Source organism: Elgaria multicarinata, chromosome 20 (assembly GCF_023053635.1).
Source record: "Elgaria multicarinata webbii isolate HBS135686 ecotype San Diego chromosome 20, rElgMul1.1.pri, whole genome shotgun sequence".
NCBI lineage: Eukaryota > Metazoa > Chordata > Lepidosauria > Squamata > Anguidae > Elgaria > Elgaria multicarinata.
Window position 1 is genome coordinate 2,474,244 of NC_086190.1, and position 13,776 is coordinate 2,488,019.

A 13,776-nucleotide genomic window follows, 5' to 3' on the forward strand; every position below is an offset into this window, starting at 1 on the left:
TGCTCTCTCTTCCCCAGTTTACCAGCTAAGCCTATCGCTTCAGTAAAGCAGCGTCACTCGGCAGCACCTCGCTGTGACGGCAGCTCGGATGCGTTCCACAGGCTACGAGCCAGAATCCGGGAGAACTTTCGCCCGCGGGCCCGGTTTGTGGGCTTCCCTTAGGGCTCTGGTTGGCTACCGTAGGAAGCAGGATGGCAAACTAGCCAGGCCTTTGGGCGGATCCAACAGGGCTCGTCGTATCTTCCTAAGGGCCATTTTACCAACTGCTTGTGGGTTTGACCTGAGCATCCACAACCGCGCCTTTGGTCACAAGGGCCACGTCACTTGAGATGGTTGGCTTCACCTTAAGCGACCTTCCCCAAGTGCAGTGAAGAACAGGCCAAATTTGGTTTACCTGGCAGGGCCAGGGGGCATCAACACAGGGGGTGGGCTGCAAGGGGCTGCAGTCAGCTGCCCTCCACCCCCCAGGAAGGGCTTCCAAGGGTTTAGGGGCACACATCTCCCCTTTGAGTACTGTGGAAAATACCAGTGTAATCGAGCTGTATCTGGGGTAAAAACAGACAAAGAGTCATGGTGAAAAGAGAGCAGAGGAGTCCTTCGTGGGACGGAACGTGGAAGCTGTCGTGGCGCCTGACAAAGAATCAGTGGGAGGACTTGTGAAGAGTGGTGGTGTTTGCAGTTCGGGACGGTTAGAGGAGGAAAGAGCACGGGGGCAGAGAAGCACATTTTCTGGGAGGTTCTGCTCTGCTCAAGTCCTAAGCCACCAATGGAAAGGAATCCTTGTACGATTGCACAGCCGTGGCTGGATGACCTTGGACACGATGGAAGTTGACTGTCACGTGGATTAGTGCCTCTGAAACCTCCAGTAAAAAGTTCCCATTTTATGGGCTAACAGTTGTCGCAGGCTACCATCATGGGGCGGGGGCGGGCAGACTTTAGGCTCGTGGGATCCACTGTGTTTTCCCACTACATCCCACAGGTCCACGAACCAAAAATAGTGGCTGAAGAAGGCAGACAGAGACTTACAGGCGAAGGCACTGCTAAGCACACGCACCGCTCCGGAATCTGCTTCCACTCCCTCAACTGGAACTTGCACATGGATCCTTTGACCCACAGATTGACTCCTGCTTCTCCTCAAGCTTTCTTGATTTCAGAGGCCTCGTTTAGGAGGAAAGGAGGCGTTGGGTTGTCACTGTCATTAGACCCTTGGAGAAGTCAGAGACCCAGGGGTCTGCTAGGAAGCCCTGATCCACTTTCTGCCCACCCCTGCGGCCATACACTGCATGTTTCTCTTCAGTTCAGGTGGGCGCAATCAATTTATTCCCTCTGAAGGGTGAGGCAGGTTACCCCAAAGACACCCAATTCCCCCCATTTCAAGGGCAGCGGCTCAGCCATCTTTCGCGCTTCCTGGCGCCCAACAAGGACAGCCAAGCCTGACGTGGCTCCCTCGACTTAGCCCAAATGTCTAAATGTTAATTTCTCTTGGATGCAATTAGAAGAAAACACCAGCAGTGCTGGCAAAGTACAGCCGCAAAGGCTTCTGAAAGCAGCAGCCTTGGGAATCGCCACTCTTTTCATCAGAATTTTACTCAGGAAAAATGGCAATTAGTGGTTCTGTGTCGTTTGAGGCCTTAGAACGAGACACCCTCTTCTTCTTTTTTTGGGTACGGCTGTTGCTGTAGCAACCAACTTGTCAGGATTGGAGGGGGGGGGGTTGCTGCGTGTGTAAGCAGTAAATCTTATTCCCCAAAAGCAGGCTGTCACATCCACTCCAAGTCAAAAGCTCCGTGAAAATATGTATTTTCACGTAGTGGAGAAGGCAGGATCATAGGGAAAAAACAGTGCAGCCTTCCTGGCGATTGGAAGAGGGTCGGAGGCAGGCCTGTTATGTGTGAAGGTAAAAGCCTTCTCTGCCCTAATGAAAGGCTGGCCGCGCAAATCGACCAGCCATACTGCAGATTAGCCTACTTTGTGTAAATAGATGTCTGGTTTTGTTTGTAACGGGCGGGGGGGATGTGACCGCTAGAAGTTGGAGGATGAAAACAGGCACAGAGGTTTTACAAGCAGTGGGGACTTTTTTTGAAAAGCATCCTTGTTCCACTGAAAACAAATGTATGTATTTCGGTCTTGGGGAAAGCACCGAAGAACTAGTTCTGCAAGTTTTCAGTGTAGTTTTCCATTTTCTAGCCCATACTTAGAAATCTTGTGGCAAAGGGGCACGGAATAATTGGCTAACCGTCAAAACATAAATACAGATAACCTAAGAGGGTTAAGTTATATAACTCTATCACTTCTTAGTGAGCAATTGGGTAGAATATTGCCTGCACACCTTTCATTATTTTTGCACAAGTAAAAAGGCTAGAGATACTTTAAAACTGAAAGCAAGACTTGGTCTACGAAAGAACATGGCAGAATATATTTAGCCGAGCAAAGTGACCGTTCTCTCTCTTGATGATTGATTCCCCAGAAAGAAAATTGGTGTGCATGTTCAGGACACCATTCTATGTTTCAAGTTCAAAATGCCAGCTTGACGCCTGCATCCATTTTCAAGGTGTAACACACTGTAATTAGCTATCTCCCATGAGCACTAAGAGATCCAGGAAGCAAGGTAGGTAGGGTTAAGAGGCAATTCTACATTTTGACTTGAAACAACAGCTGTTAGCTCGCGTGGGAGTGGAGGGAAAGATGTAACATTTATTGCACAGCAATTATCTATAATGTTTGATTTGGCAGCATGGCAGAAGCTATTTGAGGGCCACCGAAGCAACAACAGAGTCATATACGGCATGTATATCGCCCAAACTGATCTATATGCTGTCTTTCTATGTAAGAACCTTGCTGGATCAGGCCAAAGGCCTATCTAGTCCAGGACCCTGCTTCCCAGAGGCCAGCCAGTTGTTGCTAGGATACCCAAAATATTAGGGGGAGCAACCCCCAGAACTGGCCTTCAGTAGCCTTCTGCCTCTGAAGATGGAGGCTCCATTTCGCCGTAATGGTAAATAGCCAAGCTGGTCCCAGGAGAGGTGATGGTGCAAACGACATTCCAAATTTGTTGTAACCCAGGCAGTATTTTGGCGCACTCCCTGGCCAGGGCTCTCAACAACACTCTAGGGAATCTCTCACTGGAAAAATCTCTGGGTACCTGAAGGCATTTCATCCCTAGAGTTCCATTTTGTTATGTCCCCTGACACCAAATTGTGCAATTGGCCCAATTCATCCTGGGGGCTCTTCCCTTGCCCTGAGCGGCACATGTGTGGGCACGTGGACCCCGCATCTCTTCTCTGTCCAGGAATGTGCCGATGCGTCTTTAAAAGCAGCACCGGGAAGGGGGGTGGCCGAGGAGAAAAAAGAAGAGGCAGGAATTCACTGGGCACTGGCAGCGGCCCACGGTTCATCAGTGGTGTCGATCATCGACTGGGATGAACTCTTGGCTCCCAGTTTGATCTGCATATTCCCTTTCAAGGCAGAGTAACCATGGAAACACATTTTCATCTTCCCACACATGGGCCCAGAGCATGGCGCTAGACAGCCGGCTTCTCCACCACCAGCTTTGTTTTGACGAAGCCCCACGTTTTAGGCGGACAACATCCCAACGTCCCGTGGTCCAAGTCAGACTGTCATGTTCTCTAAGCAGGAAAGGTTTTGATAGATGCTGGATAGGATGCCGGATATTTGGCGGTGGTGGTGGTGAGAGAGCAGAGAGGGAAAGGGAAGAAGGGATGCAAAAGGAGGCCACTGGTCCTCCGTAGTGTCACATGTGCAGAATCCTGGGCCAGACATGGTATTTGGGAAAAGAATTGCATTCCCCAGGGCCATTTTAGGCCTGACTTTCTGAAAGGCATCAACACGTCACTTTTGACCAGTAAAAAGCATGTCAGCTTGCCCTCATTTCATTCCAAGATCACATCTGCCGGCAAGGAACGGGATGAAACGGAACACTCATTTTCATTGGCGTCTGGCATAAAGGTGATGAAATGTAATTCACTCCCAAGACCGCAGCGCACGCACGCAGAGCGAGGAGGTGCTAACAAGTGAAATTAATGAGGCTCCATCCTCTACAACTTCAAAAGTATTTGTGCGGAAAGGTTGACGTGCTACATTACACGCACAACTTTTGTGTGTGAAAAAAGGGGGAAGTTAATTGCATGCAATTTTGCAGCAGCGTTCACTCTCCCTGCTACATAACTCCAATTCCAAAACACAGTAAAAGGTCCAGCTGTACATTACTTTAAAAAAAAAAAACCAGAGCTGTCATTTTACATACACTTGTGAACTCTAGCAAATGGCCATCCATTTGGTTATCAGAGGGGGGGGGGGCAGTTTCCCCCAACTAGGCTAGCAAGACATTTGTTGTGACAGCCGTGTTCGGATGCAACACTAATTCAAAGTCCTGGAGAATCCTGGCTTGTCGTTTATGAAAAGGGCAACTAAAATGATCAAGGGGCTGGAGAATCTGCCGTATGAAGGAAGGTTACAATAGCTGGGATTATTTAGCTTGGGAAGAGGAGACATGATAGAGGTGTACAAAATTATGCCTGGTGTGGAGAATGTGGAGAGGGAGACATTTTTCTCAACGGGGTCATTATCCCATGAAGCTGATGGGTGGGAGATTCAGAACAAACAAAAGACTTCTTCACACAGCTCACAGGCAAATTATAGAATTTGCTAACACCAGAAGTAGTGATGGCCACCCATTTAGATAGCTTAAAAGGGTATTGGAAAAATTCCTGGAGGAGAAGGCTGTCAATGGCTAGTAACGGTGATGTCTCTGTGTAACTTCCAGTATCAGAGGCAGGAAGCCTGTGTGCACCAGTTGCTGGGGAACATGGGTGGGAGGGTGCTGTTGCACCCATGTTCTGTTTGTGGCTTCCTGGTCAACAGCTGGTTGGCCCCTGTGTGAACGGAATGCTGGACTGGATGGACCCTTGGACGGATCCAGCATCTGGGCTCTTCTTGTGTTCATGATGGGCCATCGGTCCATACCCTCACGTATACGGATCGTTGGCAGTTTAAGAGAAGAAGGAAAAAAGTGGTGTAGAATCTCCTTTCTGGTCATGAGCGATGAAGTAATTGCTTGATTCTGCTGGGAATCTCACCTCAAGGAAGGAAATGCAGCACTCTGGGGGGTGGGAAACTGGTGTTTTGTAAGCCGAGAAGCTTAAAGGCTTAAAGCAGGAGGGGCTTTGTTAAACTCCCCCAACCCAGAAACCGAAGTGCTACACAAAAACGTGCAATGATGAATATTTTTCTGATATCTGTGTTGAGGAATTATTTTTCAGAAGATCTGGAATTTTTGGCAAGATGACGGTGCGCGGGGATGAACAGAAAAGGGGTTGGAACCCAATCAGGTAAGGTGAGTTCTACGATCTTGAGGGCTAGGAACTTGAGATGAAGAAATAATTTGTTTTCCTTTCCTTCTACAGCAAAGGAAGCTAGGGCAGGGCACCTTCTGCTCACAACGCGATAGCTACCTACACTGTACTCCTTTCGTCGCCAGCTGAAGACCTTTTTATTTTCTCAGCATTTTAACACTTAATTTAACTTAAATTTAAACTTTGCTGTTTTAATTCTATATTTTAACCTACATCAATTTTTGCTGTGTGGTTTTAATCCTGGTTGTGCTTTTTATACTGTATTTTTTATTCATGCTTTTAAATGTTTGGTTGTTTTTATGCTTTTCGTGGTTTTAATTTTTGTGAACCGCCCAGAGAGCTTCGGCTATTGGGCGGTATAAAAATGTAATAAATAAATAAATAAATACAAATAAATAAGCAATTTGCAAACAGCCGGTGAAAGAATAAAAATGTCGCTCGGGATGAGGGGTAGCAAGGAAACTGAAATTAGCTTCATGGTGAAATATTCACACACACACACCCCATTTGTGTTACCTTTCTGAGAAGGACTGCAGCTCAATCGCAGAGCATATACTTTGCATGAAGAAGGCCCAGATTCAATCCAGATAGGTTGGAAAGGCCTCTGCCTGAAACCCTGCAGAGCCGCAGCAAATCAGCGAATGCAGGTGCCAAGCCAGAAAGACCTGGCTTGGCATAAAAGCAGCTTCTGATGTACTTTCTTGAACACAACTATTCCCTCGAGAGCAGAACTCCACTTTTCCTCTGACACCAAAGCCAACGGTCATTTAGATCTTGAGCATGGGATAAAGAATAGGGGTGTGCACGGACCCCCCCCCCGATCCTCTTCGCGCCCGATCCGCAAATTGCGGATCGGGCCCGCTCCGCCCCGCCTCGATCTGCCTGGGGGCCACTCCGCTCCGCTGCGGAGCTCCGGCTCCGAATCAGAGCTCCGCAGTGGCGGGGAGTGGCGTCAGGTAAGGCCCCCCTCCCTCCTCCCCCTTACCTGCGTCCGTCCGCAGTCCCGCGGCTGCTTCAACTGAGCCCAAGGACTCAACCTAGTCTTCCTGGTTGAGTCCTCAGGCTCAACTGAAGCAGCCGCAGGACTGCGGACGGACGCAGGTAAGGGAGAGGAGGGAGGGGGGGGGTTACTTGGCCCTGCCGCTGCCGCCGCCTGTGCGGTGACGGCGGCGGAGCCAGGTAAGGGAGCAAGGGGGAGAGGGGTCTTACCTGTGTCCATCCGCGGTCCTGTGGCTGCTTCAACTGAGCCCAAGGACTCAAACAGGAAGACTAAGCTGCAACTGTGGCCTAGTCTTCCTGGTTGAGTCCTCGGGCTCAATTGAAGCAGCCACGGGACCGCAGACGGCCGCAAGTAAGGGAGAGGAGGGAGGGGGGGTTACCTGGCCCTGCCGCCGCCGCCGTATGGGCGGCAGTGACAGCGGCAGGGCCAAGTAAACCCCACTTACCTTCTTTGCGGAGCTCTGGATCAAGGTGAAGGATCCGCCTTCACCTCGATCCGCTCCGCAACGCTCCGCAGCTCCCCCAATCCTCTTCGCCTCCGCCTTAAGGGGAGGCGACGCCCCCCGATCTGCTCCTGCTTCTCCGGTCTGAGAAGAAGCGGAGCACATCCCTAATAAAGAACATCCTTACAGCAAAGTCTGGGCCTTGAGCCCCTGGTTTCTGGAATGCAACCGGAGCGCCGGAAAGCATTCCCTGGAATGCAGCTCAGCCTTGCAGGGAAAGCAAACTCGATGGGATGGAATTTGTTGACAAATCTGTTACTTCAGATTTGGCGCAGTGCAGAAATGGCAAAAGTGACAGAACGGATTGAATTACGGGAATACGAAGGAACTGAAAGAAGCGTCATGTAAACTGCCTGCCTGGTTCTACATTTTATGCACCGGAAATGCAGTCTGGATATTAACATCATCATTATTTATTACTATGATAGTTATTAGGGCGCTTAATCTGATATGAAGGGCAATACATTTAATGCCATGTTTTTGGCCTTTTATTTATGACATCTATGCTGTTTGTGGTGGTTAAATGTGGCATTTGTGCTGTTTTTACACCTCACGTCCTCTGAAGCCGTCATAAGCCAATTCAACCGTAGAGGGTGAATCTGAAGCTAAATAGTCTACAGTCCTTTATACCTGCAGACACACCTGCAAATTGAGTAGAATACCAGAGAGCGAGAGAAGAGAGAGAGTGAGAGAAGAGAGAGAGAACGCAGCTGTCTTTCCCCTCAATAAAATGCCAGTAAACCAAACATTTGGAAACGCAACTTCAGACGGTGGAGTCTGTTCAGGAGGGGACCGCGAAAAGTGCCAGGGTTTACCTGTGAGGATGTTTTCCGATTCCACATTCACCTGGACTTCTACGGAGTGCTTGGAGGTGTAGGTGATCGCAGCGCTGACATGCGCCACCTCTCCGATGCACATCGGCGAAAGGAAATCGGTGCGCTCCACCCGGGCGAGGGCCGCCACGCAGCGCTCCTAGGAGGGCCACAAAAAGGACAGTGAGCTCATGCCACACGCGCAGGTTGTCGAGGGGAAGAAGCGTACACAAAGGCAAGCAGGGGAGCAGAGAGTTCGAATAGGAGCACAGGCGTGGCATGGGGAACGCGGCCACTGAACTCTACAGATCCGCTATCCCGTTCTGTCCCCTCGGGGTGATCACGCCTCCGCTCTGCATGCAGAAGGGCCCAGGTTCAATGCTCAGCTTCTCCAGGCAGGGCGAGGAGAGACTCCTCCTTGAAACCTCGGAGAGCCATTGCCAACCAGAGTCGACAATATCCATGGACCCTGCCTAAGATCGCGTCCTGTGTTTCCACTGAAAAGCTTCACTGTGATTGCACAAGTAAGACCACCTTTTCCGCTTCTGCCCATCTCCCCCTCTGTGCCAAGAGAAAGCTGTAGAACTGCAACCATCCCACAGGAAGCAGAACGCAGTCTCCCAAAACAGAGGGCAGAGCTATTACAGAAACTATCTGGGGGGATGCAGAGATCATTCTTGGGGGTGTGGGGGTGCACGCTTGCACTAAAGCAGCCTTCCTCAACCTGGGGCGCTCCAGATGTGTTGGACTGCATCTCCCAGAATGCCCCAGCCAGCTGGCTGGGGCATTCTGGGAGTTGTAGTCCAACACATCTGGAGCGCCCCAGGTTGAGGAAGGCTGCACTAAAGCATTAGACAGGAGAGAGGTTTCCCTGACAGACTTCACTTCCGTTTCCTGACCTCCTGCTCCGTCCCTCTTGCCTAGTTCCCAATCCTGATCCAGATTTCCACCACGGCAACCCGCCTTCACCCGATTGGTACCCATGCCCCCGATGCCCTCGTTACCATAAATTCCGCAAAGCCCAGCTTGGGCCAACTGCAGAGATACAAACAATCAATTGATCGAATTCACTGCCACAAGATATAGTGATGGCCACGGGCGTAGATTAAAGGGGAATTCAACTAATTCACGGAGACAGAGACATCTAACAAAGACAATTAGCTGGGCGGGCTACATGGAAACACCATGAACAGAGGCATTTTACATCAGAGCACCAAAAAATAAAAATACAGCCAATAGCTAGAAATCCACAACGGGAGGGGGCTATTTTACTACTTCTTTTTTAGATGTAGTTATTACTACATTTATATCCTGCCTTTCCCCCTCTTGCAAGGAACCCTAGGTCAGCCTTCCCCAACCTGGGGTGCTCCAGATGTGTAGTCCAACACATCTGGAGCGCCCCAGGTTGAGGAAGGCTGCCCTAGGGGATCCTCCTCTCCATTTTATCTCACAACAACCCTGTGAGGTAGGTCAGGCTCAGAGTCAGTGACTGGCACAATGCCACCCAGGGAGCTTCATGGCTGGGACTAGAACCCGGATTTCCTGAGTCCCAGTCTAACCGCTACACCACACTACTGCCTCCACACCCTGCTTCCTGGCTCCCCAGAGGTGTCCACCTGGACTCTAAGGGAAACCGGACCCTGAAATGGATGGACCCATCTTGTGCTGTTCCAGACTTCTGCTCTTAAACGCAGTAAATGCACGCAGGCGGTTGGAAAAGCATCGTGTTCGCAAAACTTGTGTCACCGTGGTTGCAGGGCCTGCACAGCTGCAACCGACCCGCCCTGACGCTGCTGCTTTGGGTCTCAGCCAAGGAACCCCGAGGCTTTGCGAGACGCTGAACAGATACTCTGCTAAGCGTCAACGAGACCGCCACGGTTTTGGGCTACCATTGTTCCTAGTTCAGAAACTTCAACTAGTTCAAAATATGGCAGCCAGGTTGGTCACCGGTACATCTAGGGGTGAGCACATTACCCCAACGTTAAAATCACTCCACTGGCTGCCAATTAGTTTCCGGGCAAAGTACAAAGTGTTGGTCATTACCTTCAAAGCCCTACATGGTTTGGGTCCAGGTTGTAAGGAAGGGGTAAATTCATACGTGGAATGGCTGTTCTTAAAATATGTTAAAGTGTTCTATTGTTATGGTTTTAGGAGCGGAGCAGATAACCGGCCAGATGTATGGGGGCGTTCTGGTACTTCCTGGAACTGCTCGGGGCCAGGCCGGCCGACCTTGAGAGAAATTAATATCTCTGGAGAGGTGTGAAAGATCATCGCAGGGAGAGCCGAAGGGAGGGGGAAAAGGAGTGGAAAAAGTATCTATAAAGGGTATACTTTGAAAGGGGGCTTTTGTTCTGAGCTGGCTGACTCCATGGCTGGGTGACGTATGATATTGTAACTTAGTTTTTAGTTTGCATGGTTCTGGGTTCAATATATATCTGCATGTACCTATAGTTTTAGTTGCTAATCCTGTTTGCTTGCCTCTTTCCTAAATAAATTGGACTTAAACCTCCAAACTGTGAGCTGTGTGAGTTTTGTTCTGGGGATCTGTGCAAAATCCAGTGGAAGGCCAGCTTGGCTGGGTCCAGTCTCCTTTACACAGGTTACCTGCAGGATCGCCTTCTCCCATACAGTCCGCCCCGCACACTCAGGTCCTCTGGGGAGAACTTACTTCAGTCAGCCAAAACTAGGCTGACATCAGTTACCCAGAGGACCTTTTCTTCTGTCGCCCCTGGATTGTGGAACGGCCTGCCGGAGGAGACTCATAAATTAACTCTCTCTGTGATTTTAAGACAGCTTTGAAAACTAGCCTTTTCCGGCAGGCCGACCCAGATGAACGTGAAATCAGGAATTTTTAAGATGTGTTGATTTGTTGTACTAAGGTTGTTCCCCGCCTCGATCTAAAGGGAGAGGCGGGTAAGAAATAAATAAATTTGTGATGATGATGATGACTCAAAATGGTGACACGCAGAGGCCTGGCTTTCCCTCCTGTGGAATGGCAACAACCACAGGCCGATGCTATGCAAAGCTACCTTCCACAGAGTTCGATCACGGGCCCAACTAGCCCAATATTTCTACTCTGACTGACAGCGGAACTCCCAGAAGCTCAGTCGTAGCCCTATCAGCTGGAGCTGCCAGGCGTTTCGAACGCGGGACCTTTTGTGTACAAAGGACGCGTCCCATCACGGAGCTACACCCCTCCCCCACAGCTCTTGGAGCTGGCCTGGGAATTAAAGAGAGAAGTATTGTCGAAGTAAAGATGGTAAAAGAATTCGGAACGGACGTGTGACCGGCCACCAGGTTTTAGCTAATACTACATTTATATCCCGCTTTTCTCCCTGCATGAATGGGGCAGGATTTTGCCATGACAAGCGCAGCCAGCGAGGCCGTGGCCGTCAGCATCACAGGGAGCTTTCGACAATTTCAAAGGAAGTCGTTCCACAAACTCAAGCCCCATCTTCACTGCCTCCAAGGAGGATGGCTCAGGCAGCCAGCCACTGCTTCGGGCCTTTTACCCACCACTGCCACCTACTGGCTAATGAAAAATTAATTCTGCGCTCATCCTCTGATGCTTCAAGCTTCCTTTCAGAGGAAAAAAACACCAGGGCAGTAACATTAAATGACATGCAAGTCAAATGCGATGAATCTAAGTATACTCTTCAACTATATACAAATTTATGCAGTCTTCATCCATCGCTTTAAGGCCAACAACCCTAATATTATATAGGCGATCTAGCATTTAAACATGAACCTCTCCTCCTGGTCTGCATGGCCATTTCTATAAATAAAGAGAGAGAGAGAGAGAGAGAAGGCGGCAGGTTTTGCTACGCACATGAAAAGCCAAAGTGCAGGCAATGAAACAAGCCGTGGCAAACACCCTCTCCCAGCCTGCCGTCCAACACTCCGGCCCAAACTGGACCACTGGACACCAACTCCTCTCTCAATGGGACTCCTTAGCTGAGGGGTCAGCAACCTATGGACCTCCAGATGTTTTGGACTACAGCTCCCAGGTTAGCCAATGGTGAGGGATGATGGAAGTTGTGGGCCAAAGTTGCCAGCCCTGCCTTAGATGGGTCACAGACGATAAGGGCACAAACCCAGAGAGGATATGGCTGAGAACCCCGGCATGGGGGTGGGGGGCCTGCAACATGCCCCTGCCTGGTCAGGCGCAGAGAACATACCCCCGCCTGGGAGTTGCAGTGGCGCGTGCTGATGATGGCTCCGGCCTCCTCGATCATTTTCAGGATGGTCCCTCCGTGGACGTTCCCAGCAACGTTGGCATCATCTGGGCGCATGATCCTGCAGAGGGGAAAAGGATTCGGGAGGCGAGAGAGAAGAGCGGGTCAGGTTTGGGTCAGGCTCAAGAGACGGAACAGGTAAAAGATCTCTGACTTGAACCAGGGAGTTGCTTTTAAAATGCGGCAAGCTGCTAAACCCCGTGCGTTCCTCCATCAAGGAAAAGGAGCAAACCTTTGCAGACCTGTGAGCACACGGGGGATTTCTTTTTTGGGTGTGTGTGTGTGAGAGAGAGAGAAAATGCCCTGGGCAGCAGCACCATAAACCAGCTGCTGCAGGGTGGCAATCCCAAAACGATTGGGAGTGACACCCCCCTTCTCTTGAATCACTCCATTCACTTGAGTGGGGGGGGGGGAATCCCGTGATGAAAATGGCCTGGAGGAAGGACAAAGCCCAGAGATCCTTTGCAGGGTTTGAGCTTCATCCATCCAGTCCAGTCGGGGCGTGTGTGTGTGTGTGTGTGTGTGTGTGTGTGTGTTGACAGGGCACTTTTATTGCTCCTCATACAGGTGAATGGAGAAAGCGTTCCATTCATTTCCGGAAGGGGTCACGGGGAGATTCCTTGGTGGGTGCCTCCATGTTGGGAACCCCGGAGCGAAGGCAGACAAAAGCCAACATCAAGACGCAGAGTACTACACGGTCGTGGATTACGGCCGGCTCGTGCGCCCTCCCCTCTCTCATTCGAGGTGGGCCTTGTGGCCACGGCCACGCCTCTGGTAGCCTCTTTCCCTCACCCCGGTCCCACCTCGGACACAATGCAGCAGACACCCGCCCCCCTCAATCACTTTAGGCCACTCTGCCATGAGGCTTTCAGGGGCAACAACCCACGCGACCTCAGCCCGGGCAAAGCACACCAGCGCGGGGGATTTGGCCACGGCACGCTGCCGGTGCTGCCGGGCTCCTCCGCCATATCATGAAAGGTGTTTTGGTCCTGCTCTTCGGTGCAAGGCAACTCTTGCCAAGAGAGAAAGAACGAGGTGATGCTTAACACACACACCCTCCCAAAAAGAGCAAACAGAAGCCCCAGAGGTTAAACACACGTTCACAGGAGCCCAAATACCCTCTGAAATAAAACCTTCCACAAGTGAGGCCACTATAGAGATGGCCCTGTTTGGAACAACTGCCCTCCGCGCTCCTGATGGAGGGCAGGTCTCCACTGATGACCTGAACGTCTCGGCAGCTTTGTACAGGAGAAGGCAGCCCGCAAAGTATCCCGGCCATTAGCACGGGGATTAGCCAGCTAGACCAGGCATTTCCGGTACCTTACCGCAAAGATGCCAAGTGCCATCTTTCTCTCCCGATTTCTAGCACCTTGTGCAACTGATCGCTCTCAAGAGCAACACGCTATAATCCTGTAAGGCCTAATTGTGGATTAGCTCGCTGTCGGATTTAGGAGGGAAAAAAGGATTAGGCCAGGGAAGGATGAGACGAAGCAGCTGCTGTTCCCCAATTTGGGTCACTGGCTGAACCCTGGAAGGAGACGAGACAGATATATGGTCCGGAGCCACGCTGGTTGTCTTTGAATTACTGTTAACTCCGAAGGATGATAGGTAAGAGAGATCAGGAACCGGGATGGCTGAGGCTGCATCTTGTAACCTGGGACGGAGACACGATCTGGCCCGGGAACAAACCCTACGCCACATACAAGCCCGTGAAGTTTGATCCCTGCCCTAGAAACCCGAGCGGACTGCAGCTTAGAGGGAAAGGGGCCATCTTCATCACCACAAAGGAAATTGTCTGGTTTCAAGCTCTTCAGGAAGTGGATGCGACGGCGGGGCTTCTGGGAAGAAATGAAGC

General features: G+C 50.7%; 1 protein-coding gene across 1 annotated transcript in view; it reads right to left on the reverse strand.

Annotated features, from left to right (window-relative positions):
- The window catches only part of ACOT7 (acyl-CoA thioesterase 7), a 94,657-nt gene that overhangs the window by 65,299 nt on the left and 15,582 nt on the right, over positions 1 to 13,776 (reverse strand). Inside the window, exons 2-3 of the mRNA XM_063145357.1 lie at positions 11,865 to 11,982; positions 7,690 to 7,846 (exon numbers count right to left, since the gene is read on the reverse strand). Of these exons, the coding sequence (XP_063001427.1) occupies positions 7,690 to 7,846; positions 11,865 to 11,982 (275 nt within the window). The remainder of the gene's footprint in view (positions 1 to 7,689; positions 7,847 to 11,864; positions 11,983 to 13,776) is intronic.